This window comes from Lycorma delicatula, chromosome 1 (genome assembly GCF_047948215.1).
Source record: "Lycorma delicatula isolate Av1 chromosome 1, ASM4794821v1, whole genome shotgun sequence".
Lineage (NCBI taxonomy): Eukaryota > Metazoa > Arthropoda > Insecta > Hemiptera > Fulgoridae > Lycorma > Lycorma delicatula.
Genome location: NC_134455.1, coordinates 286,804,883 through 286,823,606, shown reverse-complemented (window position 1 = coordinate 286,823,606; position 18,724 = coordinate 286,804,883). Strand labels below are relative to the sequence as shown.

The 18,724-nt window shown below is 30.8% G+C and overlaps 1 protein-coding gene across 1 annotated transcript in view; it reads right to left on the bottom strand.

Moving 5' to 3' along the window:
• Trc8 (TRC8 ring finger protein) overlaps positions 1-18,724 on the bottom strand; it is a 117,494-nt gene that overhangs the window by 36,015 nt on the left and 62,755 nt on the right. The window contains exon 4 of the mRNA XM_075378909.1: positions 1,957-2,186. Within this exon, the coding sequence (XP_075235024.1) occupies positions 1,957-2,186 (230 nt within the window). The remainder of the gene's footprint in view (positions 1-1,956; positions 2,187-18,724) is intronic.

The window sequence follows — 18,724 nt, the reverse complement described above, 5'->3', positions numbered from 1 at the left end:
ATTATTTTTGTAAATTTTTACGGAAAATAATTTTTTGAGAATGTTTACCTTTGTAGAATGGAAAATAAAAGAAATCACTTTGTTAAGAAATTACAGTGGTTTGAATGAAGGAAATATATTTTTTTGTCAGTAGGATAAAATTTCCTCTAGGATATTGTTCCCTAGTCAAGCAAAGTATTAGATAACAGTGCATTACATTAATTTACATCAATGATTTTTTGATAACAGTAGTACTTTTATTTATTAGTATTACTTTTGTTAGAGTTTCTGCTTATTACATTTTAAGTAATTTGTGTATGTTGAGTGTATTGTTTTAGTTACAGGGTGGCTGATGACCTTTTTATGTTCTTAATAACATCTTTGAGTTCAGAGTCATCCATTACATAACATTTTTTGTTATATCATAATCATCCAGTACTTCACAAATAGAACATAGATTTACTAATGTTCAGTTCGCCATTGATTTCCACCAGCGAGATACTTTTAAGTATCTCAAAATTTTAAATGTAGCTTTAATGTTTCAGTGTTATTTTGATACTGATGACATTTCAAATACAGTATATTCATTACCCTGTAATAATAAATATATATAATATTATTATATAATAGATATACTATAATAAATAAATAATACATTTGATTCTAAAATGATTCACAAAATAAAAAACTAAAAAAACAGTTCCCAGTCTTTATTCCGAAGTTCGAATGCTATTTAGCAAAGTAATATTGTTAAAGAATCTTTTGGAAACCAATTAAAAACTGAAAACTAATTAAAAATTATACTGTGCCTGACAGCTGTTTAATATTTGTCATACAGATATAAGGTTTGTCACGTTTTCTGCTGTTAGTGTACTATATAACTGTGCATTCTACTTTTTTTGAGATACTGTAACCTTAGAATGAGTATTCTAATTTTTACTAGTAATCGTATTTTATCTTTTCTACTTATTTAAATATTTTATTGTTTTCAATCTATAGAATAAAAATTTTTAATCAATTCAAAAAATGTGAAATTGTTGAATATTTTTATTGAAATTTTTATTTCAATTTGATTTAATTTTATTATACTGCCAGTTTGTAATGTCTAATGAAATGCAGGAAATAAGTATAAAACATGAAAAGAAAACTAAGAATGGAGGATTACAATAAATATAAATTTCGCATTTAACAGTAATTTTAGAAATATCAGTGAAGTAAATGTAAACAAAAAACTAATAAAAAATAAAGATATAACATCTGTGATTGGCTGAATGAAAAAAAATTATAAGTAAATGAACAATAGCCAATTTAAAAGTTACTGTCATTTGAGAATGGTTTGTAAGCGAGAGGGATGCCAATTTTTGGACTAATTAGATAAAGTTCAAGCTTTGAAAGTAGCGAGAATGCTAAAAAAAATTCAAAGTTTAAAATGGTTGACTAGAATGCTATAAAGATTATACAACACTAGACAGAACTAAATTTGAAGTGAGGTCAGTGATTTGACATCAGATAGTAGTAAAGAGTAAACTATGGTTGCTGCAAAAGTTATGAACACATGTAGTGAAAAACTGAATTATTTTCCAGATTATAGGCATAAAAAAAAAATCTTTGGCAGAACACAGTAAAAAATGTGTTTGATAATTTATTATTCTTTTTGCTTCATATATAAATATATAACTATTTGATAAAGAATATATTTTTAGTAGATAATTTCTACTAACAAATTGATTAAAGTGATACTTAATATTTCTCTTCAACTTGCCAAACTAGATTTTTTGTACATTCAGTGACTACCCTAACCCATTTGTTGACCTCTCAGAAATTTAAATCTTTTTGAAGCCTTTTTCAATGCCGTTACTCCTGCTTAAACCAACCTGAATTTTTGTCCATAAGTAGTGAAAATAATTCCCAATTCAAAATTGTGAAGCTTATTGTACCAACAATAATTAAATTTTATTAGTAACTATAAATACATACCTATGTACAGCTGGATTATGAGATGCACTTAGAGACATGAGAAGAGGGTTGACAATGTTATGTACAAAATGTAACAAAGCAACAAACAGAAGACAGAAATTACGACACAAACGAACAAATCTTTTTTCTGGTTCTAATGCTGTTAGTCCAGTTTGTAATGCCAATATATAAAACAATATTGCAGACACTGTTCCTATACTTTTATCATCTTCTTCCCCAGTAAGTAGAACCTGGTAAAATTAATTACTTTTTTACAATCAGTATTCAACAGAAAAACTTAATAATAGAATGAAATAAAACTTAATAGTTTTAGAAAAACAAACATTACATAAATCTGACTGAGTTTGCTATAAATGTTTGCATAGACTCTGTCAAAACAGGGACTACGCAGTATATGTATAGCAACTGTTTCACGAGAAGCAATTTCTCTAACTGCTGGTGTGAAACTGATAGATAATCTTACCTCTGAGTGTAAATTGCACCAAATTGCCAAAAGTAGTTCAATTCATATCCAGGTGCAGACATGAAATTGAAAACCAAAGTTTTGAATTTTGACATGAAACAAGTCTTCTGATGGTTGTTACACAATGGTTGGTATTTTCCCAGATGCTACAGGTTTGCAAATTCAAGGTGGTTTTCCCCATTTGATATAGTACCCAAGTCATGCATTCAGAGACAACTTAGCTAGGTTTAGTTTGGTGGATTCATATCTTTTGCCTAAACTGTGAAGTTGAGGACACTATGAACCACATCTATATTTATCCCAGGTTCAAGTCTGAATATACCAAAATTGTAAGCGAAATTGAGAGTTGAGTCTTCTAGAGCTGAGAGTCTGATCAGAGTCATCAGAAGATATAAACCGAAAGACACTAATGCGCAATAAAACTGTTGATGATGTTTATTAGGAAATTCAAGGAGAAAAGAGTGAAATGATATTTTGCATCACCTGCTGGACACCATTAAAACAAAGAAAACTTGTATTTTTGACGTCATAGAAAGTGTCAGCTTTCTGAAAACAAGGGACACTTAGCTAGTTAGTTGAATTCCTTTCATATTTTGATGTTATTTTAAAAGAACATTTAATAAAAATCCAGCAGAAAATGTTTTGACTTTATACTTATCCTCTGAAATTCAGAATGAGTTAAATTGCTTTTTGGGAAACACGTCAAGGGAAATTACTGAAATTATTTAAGACATAAAGTGAAAAATTTAGTGATATTATCTGACAGTACACCTGATGAATCTCAACAAGCACAAATGAATGAGTTACTGGATACCTCCATATTGAGTGGAAAAAAGTTGAAGTGAGAGAATTATTTTTACTAATTTTCCCTCTTGCTGGGAAGAAAGCTGCTGATGTCACAGAAGAAATTTTAAATGCACTTACCAATGATGGATGTTGAAGTCAAGGCTATGACAGCGCTTCCACTATGGGAGGTGTCCACTTTGTTATACAAGAGCTATTTTTAAGTAAGATCAGTTATTTAATACAAACAAAACTAGTAAAGATATTGTCATAAACCTTTTTTTATTTCGATCTTTGCATTTTATGATACTTTTCTACATATTTACCTTTTTCTTTAAACATTTTTCATCGATTTTACTAAATTGTTTATGTCCAAGTTATATAAATCAGCCACCTGTGAAGACAAACAGTCTTCAACCATTGTTTTCTCTTCCTTCATTGGTGTCATGCCAAGCCGCTGACTTCCTTCAGGTAATGCTTCCTTAAGATCAAAACTGCTGTTCCTTCAGGTAATGGAACAGATGGTAATCGGTTGGTGCAAGGTCTGAGCTGTAAAGTGGGTGGTCCATTTGGTTCCATCCAAAAGATCTGATTAATTTAGAGTTTGAGCAGCAGAATGAGGTTGAGCATTTTCATGCAGCAACAAAATTCCAGATGACAGTAGGCCATTTTATTATTCTGTATGGCATGCTGAAGCCTCCTCAAGGTCTAGCAGTACACAGGTGAGTTTATTGTTGTTCCTTTGGTAATAAAATTGACTATCAGGAGACAATGTTTATCCGAAAACACAGTTGTCATAATCTTGTGTATTGACATTCTCTGTTTGGTTTTCACTTTGACTGTAGATGTGTGTCGCAATTCCATTGACAGCCACTTAGACGTGGGAGTGATATGAGAAACCCATGTCTCATCCCATGTGATAATGTGGTTCGAAAGTTCATCCCCTTCTTCACCATATCAAGTCAAAACTTTTTAAAGCACTAGACATTCTTCTTTTCTGGCGTTCAGAAAGCAGTCCGGGAACCCATCACAAGTGCAATTTTTTGAACTGCAAGATTTCAGAAAAAACGATTTTGTATAGCACTGACCTGGAAACATTTGGGAATATCAATGAAAAAAAGGAAATCGTGAATTGTCAGTCTTCTGCGTCAACTTACCAAATCTGTGAATTCAGAAGGTTGGCCTGATTGCGGTTCATCATAGACATTGTTCCACTCGTCCTTAAACAGTCTTACCCATTTATACACTTTGCTGTCACTTAGGCCCTTAAACCTCACATATCTGATGATGAATGTCTGCTGCTGACATGTTCCTTGCAGTCAAATATCGAATCACAGACTGTATTTCACAATCAACAGGCCGCACAATTGTTTGAAACATTTCAACTTCACAACATAAACCGTACACAGTGATGTTACAAGTGCAAATGATGCCTGCATTTTACAAAGCATGCCTGGAGCTGGAGCACATGGATGTTTGACAGATACGCCAAAATTTATATAGCTACAGCCAACTGGACCTAACTTTAAAAGTAGCCCTCACGCATACAAGGATTTTGAAATTTAATACAATAGCTTTATTAGTGCCTTGTGACAATCATTTTCTTAATTTATGTGAATGCAAATGTTTGGAAGCATTTACTTTTCTAACATTAGAAAGCACTTACAACTTATTTTATTCAACTCACAAGTGGGATATAATAATAGAAACTGTGGAAGTAGCGGTAAAAAATCTCAGAAACCAGACAGAACTTGTAATATGATGCAATGAAACCTATAATGAAATATTTTTAAAGATTGGTAATGGTCTCTAGAAAAGTAATATGATCCAAATGTTTTCATTAGAGGTTCAGCTGAGATTTTGATGAAAACTTTAGTAACTTTAACTTTTTTTAGTTACCTTTACTTGTGGTGAAACATTCTCAAGATGAATCATATACAGAAAGAAGTATCTATAGATTGAAGGAATTAGTTTGAATGAACAATATAAATGTTAAGAACTTAGAAACACTTTTAGGAAGAAAGCCAAGATGAAATGGTTGACAATGGATAACGTTAGCTACAGTAACTTGTGCCAAATGGGCATACTCATTGAAAAAAATAAAATGTAAAAGATTTAAAAAATATGATACCAGGAGAAAAGGCAAGAGATGAAGGCCTGAAATTGAAAAAAGAATTAAGAAGGTATATGTTGTAATCTATTGATACATGCTATTAAGAACTTACACCCAGGACTGAATCGGAGCAAAACATGTATGGAAGATTTGCATCTATACAGTCATTACATCTCATTGAGACAGAAATTGAAGAATTTGTTTCACTTATTTCAAACCTTACCGACATGTTTGATGAGCTACAGAAAGAAGAATTTCTACCAGAAATCAGATATCATAAATCAGATTCATGCAGCAGAAATTAAAAAAATAGAAAAAGTGGTCTTGAATGAAAATGCTGAAGTTCATTGTGAAAATGGACTTTTAAGTATCAGTTTCAAACTTGTGTTTATCAGTTAAGATATTCTGACAATCAGCATATTAACTACATCTGCAATAGAAATCTTTCAAAGATGGAATTGATAAAAGTCTACTTCCACTCAATATTAAATCAAGCAAAACTATACAGTTTAGTAACACTTTCTATTAAGAGTGCAACATTAAAAAAATTAATTTTATACAAACTATAAAAACAGAAGCCAGAGCTCATAAAAATCAGCCTTAAAGAAGAGAATACTTTACTGATGGGGTTTCCATTATTGGCTGTACATCTGAAATTTATTTCCAAGAATTTGAAAATAAAATAGTTTATGGTATTACTCATATACACAAAGTTTTATTATGGGTTCAATGTGTTGATGACATTTTGGTAATCTTTGACCCTGTTATAAATGATGAACATCTCATAATATTGAAAAAAACTTAATTCTTATCACGATAATATAAAATTTACATTTGAAATAGACAAATGCAGAAGAATAAGTTTTTTAGATGTCAATAATGAAATCAATAGAAAGAATAAAAAGATTATAACATCAGTATATAGAAAAGCTACAGTGAGTAAAATAACTATTAACAGGGGATTGAATCATCCTTGCCACACAAACTTAATATATTCACAAACATGTTAAACAGAGTGATACATTACACACAGGACAACAGGGAAAAATTAGATACAGAAATAAATATTATAAAAATTGTAATAAAAAATGGATATAACACCTCATCAATTGATAATATTTATAGAAAAGAAAAATTAAAATCTAGTAACATTACAACATTGAAACGTAAATAATACACTCAACATTGACAATATCTATATAACAAACTCTTACACTAATAATATCATTGAAAATTTAATTAATGTTTATAATGATGGAAAATATAAACCAGCATATAAGCCAAACAATCATATAAAAAGACATTTAAAAAACCATAATGATAATTATGATAATTTATGTGACATCTACAAAATAATATGCAATGATTGTGATAAAATTTCTATTGGGAAAACTAATAAATCATTTTGAGCAAGACTTTTAGAACATTTTAGATATTATAAAAACAATAAAATAGGATTTTCTAATGTTGCTGACCATCTAATAGTGAATAAACAATCCATTATTTACTTAAAAACTAATCTGAAAACAATTGAAATCACAAAAGAAAATGATAATAAAAAATTGACATTTTAGAAAAATACAATATTTATAAAAACTGAAATTCAGCTTGATCAAGATGCAGACAGAATTTGATAATGATTCTCTTATCAAAGCTGCTCTTAGATAGCAGCACTTTTGTCAATGTCAGGTAGAATTTATATTATATTAATGCAGTGGTGTATTTAGTGACTAGCCACAAACATGTATAAGAAGTTAAAGAATTTTAATTTTTTTATTGTTTGACTGCATATATATATATATATATATATATATATATATATATATATATATACATTATACAGAACAATATTTTAATATGTGAATTGAAGTTTTTTAAAAAAAAATGTTAAAATAAAAAATTTTAGTTTTAACCAACCGATTATAAGGAATTCCTCGAAAGCGCTATTGGTGTATAAATGAAAAAATAATAAGATAAAGTAAGAAATCCTATTTGATTTTTTACTGTGGTGGATTGTGCTGAATTTTGTTTTTGCTTTTTATCAATTAGTACAGAGAATATAGACAATAAAAGAACGGATTTTACTAAATTAACTGTTTTATATATATACTAAAAATATAAGTTATAATATACTGTTTTATATATATATATATATATATATATATATATATGTTATATTTTATAAATATATAAGAATTGAAGAAAATATAAAAAAAAAAATTATAAAATACAGGAATCCCTTGCCATTTACTGTCTTGATATTTGTGATTGCTTTTTTTAATTGAAAAAAAAAATATATATATATATACAGTATATGTATAACATGGTTTTATCAGTTTATATATAACACAACACAGACTTACGAGCTAGGATATATTAAGGTAAATAATACTGTATTAAACATATAGTACACGCGTAAAATACTTATGTTATTACAGTAATTGTATGAGTTTATTAATAACATTGTATAAACACCACATCGACAAAACATTTAATTACAAAACGACAGAACTTATTCAAAAGATATAAAGATGCTATGAGGGCATCCCCTTCTACAACGCACCCCTGTGAGTACAAATAGACTTATCCAAATGAAAGGTTAGTGACATACAGTCTTGGTAAAGTGACGTCAAGGGTGTGACTATTTAGTCTACAGTAAATTTTGAACAGCAAGGAGCATTGTGAGTTACTGGTTTTACCTGGTGTTGTTTGTTCAGTTTTGTGCTTAATTTTTTTAATTAGGAACAATTATTTTCATGATACATATACATTATGAAGTTACATATAATACAGTAAATACATATCTGGTTTTTTGAGCTGCAAAATGTCCAAATGTACCGAAAAGAAAAGGCTAAAACAAGTCATGCCCTTAATTAAAAAAAAATTGAACTTCTCAATCGGCTTAAAAGTGGCGAAAGAGTAGCCTTAGTGGCAACATTTTTTAGAGTAAATGAGTCAAAGGTTACATTAAGAAAATGGAAGAAAACATTTGGAAAGGTATAAAAGAAAGCATTTCCCAATTGGCAAAACTTACATCTGTATGTTGCAATTATAACATCAAAAAAACTGAGAAGGCTTTGAATATTTGAGGATAAAACTCAAAAAAGGATTCCTTTCAGTTCTGTTTTAATTTGAGAAAAAACATGGCATTTATACAATCATTTTATTCAGCATGAAGGTGAAAGCAGTGTTACTGAAAGACCTGTGTTTTGTGCCAGTAAAGGCTGGTTTAAAAAAAGATTTTTGTTGCATAATGTTCAAATTACAGGGGAAACAGCATCAACTGACCATGAAGCAGCAACATCTTACCAAGAGCTGAGTTTTATAAACTCATAATGCACAAAGTTTACAAACCAGATCAAGTTTTTAATGCAGATGAAACTGGCTTATTTTGGAAGAAGATGCCTTCTCGAAACTTTATTTTGAAAAATGAAAAGTCAGCATCAGGATTTAAAGCAGCAAAACATCGTCTGATTGTGTTGCTTTGTAGCAGTGCTAGTGGCTACATGTTAAAACCGTTGGTTGTTTAAAAATCTCTAAATCCAAGGCAGCTGAAAGGGAAAGACAAAAATCGCCTGCCTGTTTTGTGTAAAGCTAACAGAATCAGTTACTATCAATGTTTTTCTGAATGATTCTATTTTTTTGGCAAAAGAAGCTGAACATTATTTGAAATAAATGTCCTTGCCATTTAAAGTTCTCCTTTTAGTTGATAATGCACTTGGACATCCAGAAAATCTTACCCGTCCTGATGTGGAAGTGTTATTTCTTCCACCTCATACCACAGCTTTGCTGCAACCTTTAGACCAAGGAATTATATAGCTACTTTCAAAGCATATTATCTACGGCAAAATCTGAGTAGGTTGTCACACAGTTTGGGGGAAGATGTATCAGTCACTCAGAGCTGGAAAAATTACAATATCGCAGACTGCATTATAAACGTAAAGGATTCGATTGATGAAATTAAATTGGCAACCATCAATTCTTCTTGGCAAAAATTATGGCCAGAAGCTGTCTTGGAAATTAGTACTATTCCTACTATGTGTACTGCAAAAGCTGTGACAGAAATTATATCGATGGCACATAAAATTGAAGGCGAAGACTTCAAAGAAATAGAAGCCTCAGACATCCTTGAAGTGTTGCAAGATGATGATGATCAACTAACAGAGGAAGATCTGGAAGAGCTTACAAAAGATAGGCCTAATTTAATAAGTCAGCAGAGTAAAGACGAAGAACTAGAGGATGAAGTTTCAAGTCAATTAAATTAAAATTTTTTTTGTCTTCAGTCGTTTGACTGGTTTGATGCAGCTCTGCAATATTCCCTATCTAGTGCCAATCATTTCATTTCGGTATACCCCTTACATCCTACATCTCTAACAATTTGTTTTGCATATTCTCAACGTTGCCTGTCTGCACAATTTTTCCCTCCTACCTGTTCCTCCAATATTAAAGTGACTATTCCAGGTTGCCTTAGTAGGTCGTCTATATGTCCATCTCTTCTTTTTATCCAAATGCTTCTTTCTTCATCAATTTGCCGCAATATCTCTTCATTTGTCACTTTATCTATCCATCTGATTTTTAACATTCTCCTATAGCACTACATTTCAAAAGCTTCTAATCTTTTCTTCTCAGATACTCCGATCCTCCAAGTTTCACTTCCATATAAAGCTACGCTCTAAACATATACTTTCAAAAGTGTTTTCCTGATGTTTAAATTAATTTTTGATGTATACAAATTATATTTCTGAATGAAGGCTCATTTCACCTGTGCTGTTTGGCATTTTGTATTGCTCCTGCTTGGTCCATCTTTAGTAGTAATTCTACTTCCCAAATAACAAAATTCTTCTACCTCCATAATATTTCCTATTTTTAAATATAGTGGTTCATCTACATTATTTCCACTTCATTTCATTACTTTGGTTTTTTCTTGTTTATTTTCATGCAGTAGTTCTTGCGTAGGAATTCATCCATGCCGTTCATTGTTTCTTCTAAATCGTTTTTACTCTCAGTTAGAAATACTATATCATCAGCAAATCGAAGCAACTTTATCTCTTCACCTTGTACTGTTACTCCGGATCTAAATTGTTCTTTAACATCATTAACTGGTAGTTCTATGTAAAGATTACAAAGTAATGGTGATAGGGAACACCCTTGTTGGACTCCCTTTTTTATTACGGCTTCTTGCTTATGTTCTTCAATTATTACTGAAGCTGTTTGGTTCCTGTAAATGTAAGCAATTGTTCTTCTATCTCTGTACTTGAGCCCTAAAGTTTTTAAAATTCTTAACATTTTATTCCAGTCTACGTTATCGAATGCCTTTTCTAGGTCTATAAATACCAAGTATGTTGGTTTGCTTTTTTTTTAAATCTTCCTTCTACTATTAATATGAGTGCTAAAATTGCTTCCCTTGTTCCTATGCTTTTCCTGAAACCAAATTGGTCTTCTCCTAACACCTCTTCCACTCAATTTTTCTGTACAGTAAATTTTCATCCCTTTTATTTGTTAATTTCTTCGTCAATTTCTTTGTATATTTACCTCATCATCTACCACATCATCATCATGGGGACTTGTAAGCATATAGATGTTAACAATCGTTGGCTTAGGTTTTGATTTTATCCTTAATACAATGATTTTGTCGCTATGCATTTTGAAATACTCTACTCTCTTCCCTACCCTCTTGTTCCTTACGAAACCTACTCCTGCCTGCTCTTTATTTGAAGCCGTGTTAATTATTCTAAAATACCTGACCAAACCTCTTCCCACCGAACCTCGCTAATTCCTACTACATCTACATTTAATCTATCCATTTCCCTCTTTAAATTTTCTACGCTCTGACTTGTGGAATGTTAATTTTTAATTTTCTGGTGACTCTTTCCTTAGTAGTCCCCACCTGAAGATCCAAACAGGGAACTAGTTTACCTCTGTAATATTTTACCAAGAAAGGCGCCTCCATCCTTGTTACTACAGAGAGTTACATTTTCTTGGAAAAAAGCAGCTGCAGTTTTCCATTGGTTTCAGCTGTGCAATACTCAGAAGACTGAGTGATGTTGATATGGCCGTTTAAGTCCTCCTGACCTACGCCCTTAAACTACTGAAATTAACAAAAATTAAATTTAAATTAACAAAAACTTCTTTTTTTTATAGATTGTAACTGTGCATACGTTGTAGAGTTCATCATTACAAACATTTCCTGATTGTACTGTACAGATCTTAGATTTTAGTGAATTGTGCCAATGATTATGTATTTCGTGTAAATTTGTGCAGTTAATGAATAAAATGTATAAACATCATTTGGGGATGAACAGGATATTTTTTCAAAAATAAATGTAAGTAAACATGAAATTTAGCAGAGTTCTTATGTAAATTAATTGTACTTATCAGTATGTAATGTTTTTAATTTTTTTCTCTATTTCACAATCATAACTTCCCCCTCCCTTCCCAGAATGGTTTGGATTTGCTATTCGCGAAAAGTTTGAAGATGTAACCCTCTCAAATAATGAGGGATTCCTGTATACAAACATATATATACCAGTACATATACATACAATATAATATAATATATACAATACATAACATGTTCATAATAATAAATACAAATATATATATTATTATAAAATATAGAAATATATACAAAAATTACAAAACAATCTTAATAAATCTATTACAAATCATGTAATGTTATTATTAAAATTCTGTATAAATCAAAATTATTTTACATTCAAGTTTATTAGTTTTTAAAAACTGAAGGCTTAATAAAGGATTCCCCAGTAAATAGTATAATGCCAGAAATTTTAAACTTATGCATAAAAATAATTTCTAACATCAGAAATACCAATAAATTCTGAATCAAATATGAATACAACATCCTAGCAATTTACAAAATGAATAATATGTAATAAACTCAATATCTTACAACAAAACATAGTACATACACTCATATGAAAACCAATTTCAACAAATTTTTTTTTAAAATATACAAACAATAAACATTAGTACTTTGAAAAGTTATTAAACTGAAACCCCCAAAATAAAGGATAAAAACAAATCATCCAATGAATTTTTACCATATTCCTTAACACTAAAAAGATATGAAATTAAATAAATACTTAAAAACTTAAGAATATTAATTCATCTGGAAAAGATTCTAAAAGGTTGAACCTTTAAAATATACTCACGATAAAAGTAACAAGAAATAAGTTTATAATGTCTGATTCATCATATTCACAAATTGTAGATGACAACACAGATGTCAACTACTATTGTGGAATATCCTTGTTATCCACTTCATACAAAATATTATCTACAATACTGCAGGACTGAATCAAGTTCAAAATAAAAAATAAAAAATAATTACGAGAATATAAAGCGGATTTAAAAAGCCCTGATCTTGTGTGAAACAAATTCTTTCTATTAACTCTTCTTATCCATACAGCAGAAGCAATAGCTAAAAACTATGTAGTGGTCTTTGCTGACTTAAAAAAAAAAAATAATCATTGGCAATAAACAAATATGTGGCACTTAAAAAATTATTTTTTCAGAATATATGAAAACCAAAAAAATTCAAGATTAATAGAGATTTGGTTTGATTCATCATCTTCACAAATAAAATGACAACACAGATGTAAGCTACAATTCTGGAATATCCTTGTTACCTATTTCATATAAAATATTATCTACAGTACTACAGAATTGAATTGGATAAAAAAAAAAACACTTAAGAAAATATTAAGTGGATTTAGGAAGTCCTGATCTTGTGTGAAACAAATTATTTCTGTTATACTTCTTGTTTGGAAAGCATAAGCAACAGCTGAAAATTCAGTGGTCTTTGCTGACTTAAGAAAAAATATTTTAAAGGTCCACAATCCTTTTTTGAAATAAAAAAAAGCATTCAAAAAACTAATCAAAAAAGGATTCAGGATGAAAAATAAAACTAGAAATGTAACCAGAAAAACATAATCTCTAAAGATAAATCTTTAGATGAAATTTCTAATACTCTCTCCATAAAAGCAGGAATAATACAGTAAGATCTACTCTAATATTTTTCAATTGTGTGTTAGAGAAAGTTATCAATGAGTGGAAAAACAAATTTGAAGAGCAAAACAGTACTCCCTGCAAAATTGGCATAGTAAGATGCCAGATATTTATTAACTTTTTGCATTTGCAGATAATTTGGTTGTTTTGTCAGATAATCTCAAGATAGTAACAGAAAAAATAAACATATTACAAGAAATGTTAGAAAGAAAAGTTAAAAATATTTTTTTGAAAAAACACTGTTTATGTCAAGATTATATATATATATATATCAAAATATCAAGATTAGTATAGAATGAAACAATCAAGAAAAAATTGTTCTAAGAGATGAGGCAAACAAAATGGAATTGGCCTAGTATATAAAACAACTACAATAAAAAACCCATTTCTATAAATGCAAAATTAAGGCATTTGAATATAATGATTCATCCACAAGTATTATACTATTGCAGAATGATTAAAATGACAACACAGGTCTTTTAAAAGAAATTTAAAAAAAATAAAAAATAAGTTTTTTACTGAAAATATGTGGTCCAGCACAATACAAATGATATATGCTTAATTATAAACTCTGTACCCACACACTGTTACATATAAATTTAAAAAATAACAGAAATAACGTATTAGGAGATGTCTTTCATAGTCAATGTATGTTTTAGGAATGAGAGATAATAGAATTCTCAAGAAAATCCTCCTCTTTTAAATACAAAGAAAAACTAAAAGAATGTATATGATAAAAGTTAAGAAAAACTAAAAACAAAGCAAGAATAGAAATTCTGGACTTACAAAATCTGGAATTAATCAATAAAAAAAAAATACCAAAAAATAAATCTCAGGAAAGAGTGTTTTAAATACAAAGAAGTTACAAAAAAAAAATCAGGTTCAGGCCAGAGACGCTTAAAAAGTACTGGCAAGAAAAGCAGAAGGGAAGCCAAGAAGAGTGTGAAATGTAGTTCACAGTAGGAAAAGAGATAAATAAAATTAAAAATGAACTTTAACAGCCAACCCTGACTCGAAACCCCCAACACTGAAGAACTACTAACAATCATAAATAATCAGAAATAATGTATTAGGAGATTGTCTTTCATAATCAATGTATGTTTTATGAATGAATGATAGTAGAATTCTCAAGAAAATCCTCCTCTTTTAAATACAAAGAAAATCTATAAGAATGTAGCCTACCTTCATTAGACTTAAGACCTCAAAAACTACAAAGCCTCAGGAGAAAACCAAATAACAGCCGAACTTTGAAAAAAAGCCAACAAAAATGCTGTAGAATCTCTTCAAAGAAAATTGGATATTTGAGAAAACTAAAGGAATAGATGACATCCCTCATTTCCCCACTCCACAAGAAAGGGCCCAAAACAGATCCTAACAACTACAGAGGAATTTTGCTCTTACATTACTCTCCAAAGCTTTCCAAAACAGAGCAGAACCTCAACTGTACCCTCAACTTGAAGAGTGCCAAGCAGGCTTTGGGAAAGGAAGATCCTGCCCAGAACAAATTCTAAGGCTCAAAAACACCATGAACTACCAAAAATTGAGAGCAAAGCTATATATCATCACTTTCAAAAAGCACCTGAGGCTCCTTCTTCTCCATACTAAATGAACTACACCTAGGCAACAAAACCACAAACCTAATTAAAGAAACCTCACAAACTCCAAAGTTAAATTAATGGGAGAGCTACACAACCCTTTTGAAATTAAAATTGGCATATGACAAGGAGATGGACTATCTTTACCACTATTCAACTGTGCCCTAAAAGAAATGGAGAATGGAATCAAAAGATCCATAGTGGAATCCAACTAGGAACAAATGAACAAAGATATTCAGATCTACTATTTAACCTTTGCAGACAAGATGGCCCTACTAGCTGAGGCATGGGATGATGCCAAAGACTCTAGAACTTGAAAAACATGCAACGAAAATCAGTCTCAAAATCTTTGAAAAAACCAAAATAATGATAAATATCAAAAAATCACCAACGTACCTTAAAATTGGAAATTATAAGTTAGAAATAGTCAAAGAATTCAGGTGGAACACTCTCAAGTAAAAGGCAATGGAAATCAGAAGAAACAAACTGGAACTAGTCTTTCGACTCATTAAAAACACCAACAAAAAATCTCTATCCTGGAATGCAAAGATACAACACTGTCATCAAACCAGAAACCCTATATGTAGCCGAAATATTATCTTACCAACTATGGCCTAATAAAAAGACTGGAGAAAAAAGAAAGGAAAATCCTAGTTCCCAAATTCCAAAAGAAATTAATCCACATCAAAAACGAAATCCAATACAAATAATAGGAAAATTGCCAGACACAATAAGAAAAAGGAGAATTGACTTCTACCAAAAAACCCTCAGAATGAGTGCTAACAGACTAACCAAATAAATCTTTGATTATTTTCACAACAAAAAACCAAACCAGAGTAGTTAAATCGAACAGAAAAAGATGTAATGACTCTCCAGATCACAGAAAGTATGCTCCTGGAAAAAACTGCAAAAACAATCACCAAGGACAAGAAAATGAGATTCCAAGCCAAAACCAAACTTAAGATTCAATTCTCTGAAGAAGAAAGGAGAATAAGATTAGAAGGAATGAAACAATACTGGGCTAAAACGAATGGCACTGAACGCAAAAAAGTGGTTGATCCAATGTACCCCCAAGTCGAGTGAAATGAAAAAAAAAGAAAAGAAAAAATATCTTTATATTTACATTTAATAATAATTTACTAAATATAATCATATATCATCATACTTCCACCTACTTGCTTTGAGCTTGTAGGTGGGAATATGATAACAGACATTTTGTAGCATATGAAAAATGCCATATCTGACTGGGATTTGAACCTGGAACCTCTGGATGAAAGGCCGAGATGCTACCAATCTGCCATGAAGATTTGGATGAAGGTTTTTGTATTGACCTATTCTGATCAATATGTACTATTATTTCCTGTTAAAGCCACTGAAAGCCACATCTAAAAATAAAATAAGTGCACCAGCACTTAATTAGCATATTGCTAGAAATCCAATTTTAGTAATCATACACATATTAATGACACTTCTTCACACTTTACACATTTGTAAAGATTTACACATTTTGACAGATTTGAGGAAGTTCTTGAGATAAACTAAGAAAAGGTTTTGTGCAATAACAACAATAATGAAATTACAGTACTAATAAATACGATTATTAAACATTATATAATTAAACAACACTAATTCAGCTTAATAATTACTAATTAATAGAGTATTAAAAAAAATCCTTCAAAATTAAGACTGATATAATGAACGTTACTTATCTATAGCCTGAATTCATTAAAACAAGTACGGTGTCATTTTGTTCTCAATAAAATGGTCTAGCTAGTGGAACACAAGTTAACAGAATTAATAATTACAGAGATATTAATGATTCAAAATTAAAAGGACTGCCATTTTGAAATCTTAATACGTTAAAGTCAGCATATTTATTCATTTGTTAAGAGTATTTTGATGAAAACGTACATAAAAAACATCAATACTCTCTATTCGTGATGGAAATGAAATTTCTATACTACAGTCACAAAAAGCACAGAGAGTAATACAAGATAGAATAGTTTCTCATCCTGACTATTTCTTGTTTCATACAAGAAATCCTGACTATTTCTTGTCTTTTCATTCCTCATACAAAGAAAATCCAACATAATACATGCGTAAATAAGTTTAAGTTATCATTACCCATGGTCTGTTAAACCATTTGATTTTTTTTTAAATGGTTTGTTGAGATAAAAAACAACTTCTAATATTAGAATTAATATTACATATGGCTGCAAGCATTTATGGTGTGTTTCACTGAAAAAAATTGAATTTTGCATTAATTTAATGAAAATTATCTACTATGTGAACATGTAAAAGTAATTACAACTTTACCTCATAACTGATATGCTAAAATCTTACCAAAACAGACTGATGGTGTTTATTTATTTTTTTGAAGCCAGACTTTAAAATGAAAGAAATTTTAGAACAGACCTTAATAAGCACATATAGTAAGTAGAACATAACATCAAAAAAATTTGTTTTTCTAAAAATTTCTCATCAACTACTTTTTAAATCTTCTAAAATTTAATGTTAAGAACTCAGAATACTAATATGAGTATCATTCAAAATTAACAACTTTTGCATTTAACAAAACCTAATGTTTTGTTTATTATGAGTGATGTTAACTCTTATAGGCACTGTCTATTATTGCAAATGTCATTTGTTTAAACAGAAAACATATCTAGCATTATATAACTTTATTGATTTATGGTAATAAAAACTAGAAAATAAGGCTTTAATCATTGGTGATTTATTCTAATTTCACATCCTTCTATTTTTTTAAGATTCAATAACAGATATTCTACATGTTATGGAACCATCAAATAGTAAAAAGTGTAACTTATAGTCTTACCTATAGTAATGTGCAATTTACTGTGAACACAGGGAATCTTTTGTTTATTTCTCTGTTGTGGCTATACTGCTTAACCATACTCATTCTTTAAGTTGTCTGTCTTAACGTGAGGTTGTTCTTTGGTTATTTAGCAATTTCCATGTTATAAATAGTGTTTGGTGAAAGCTTATTTTATTTTTTACTACCAAATCATATTTTTGTATTTTTGTTGTGTCTTGAATATATAATAATGGACAAAACACCAAGAAAGCACTCGAAAATTGTTTCTCTTACTGAGCATATCAATATGAAATAACAACAAATAACATCTGTAGTGCTGGACTAGAGACAATGAATGCCAATTTAAAGTAACTGGTTCCGTTTCATCTTGTAAACACATATACGCCTAATTTAATATTGGCGGCCAAACACAGTATAGCAACTCAGATGTGAGCTGGCGCACAGTATACGAATGCACTGATACAAGCATCACTACCGCCATGCAGTTCTCCCCATAGTGGTGCTGCAGCCCCACCACTCTCAGGCTCCAATAAAAGGGCATGCACAAGAGTGAATTTTCAATTCATCGTCGACCACCATCTGGAGAAGACCAAGAAGAAGAAGACAGAAGAAGTTCCCTGGCCGGCTCAACCTGGGGCCTCCCGGTGAATGCCAACATCCCCGCCGGAGCAGCAGGTCTGGTCGGCCCACCAAGGGAGCTGCTGGATGGGGACGCTACCTTCCCAGTCCAGCTCCAGCTTGCCCTGGCCGGTGGACTCAGCAGCAGGAGTTGGCCCAGTGTGGGATGGCTCGGGAAGAACCACCACAGTGGCGCAGGTGAAAGACGACTGATGCCGACCCGACACTGCAGGGCTCTGGGGGCCACCACTGCCACGCTGTAGTGGGGACTCAACTACTGCTGAGGGAAAGCCCGGTCGGACTTCAATGGATGAGCCGCAACTCCCCGACTT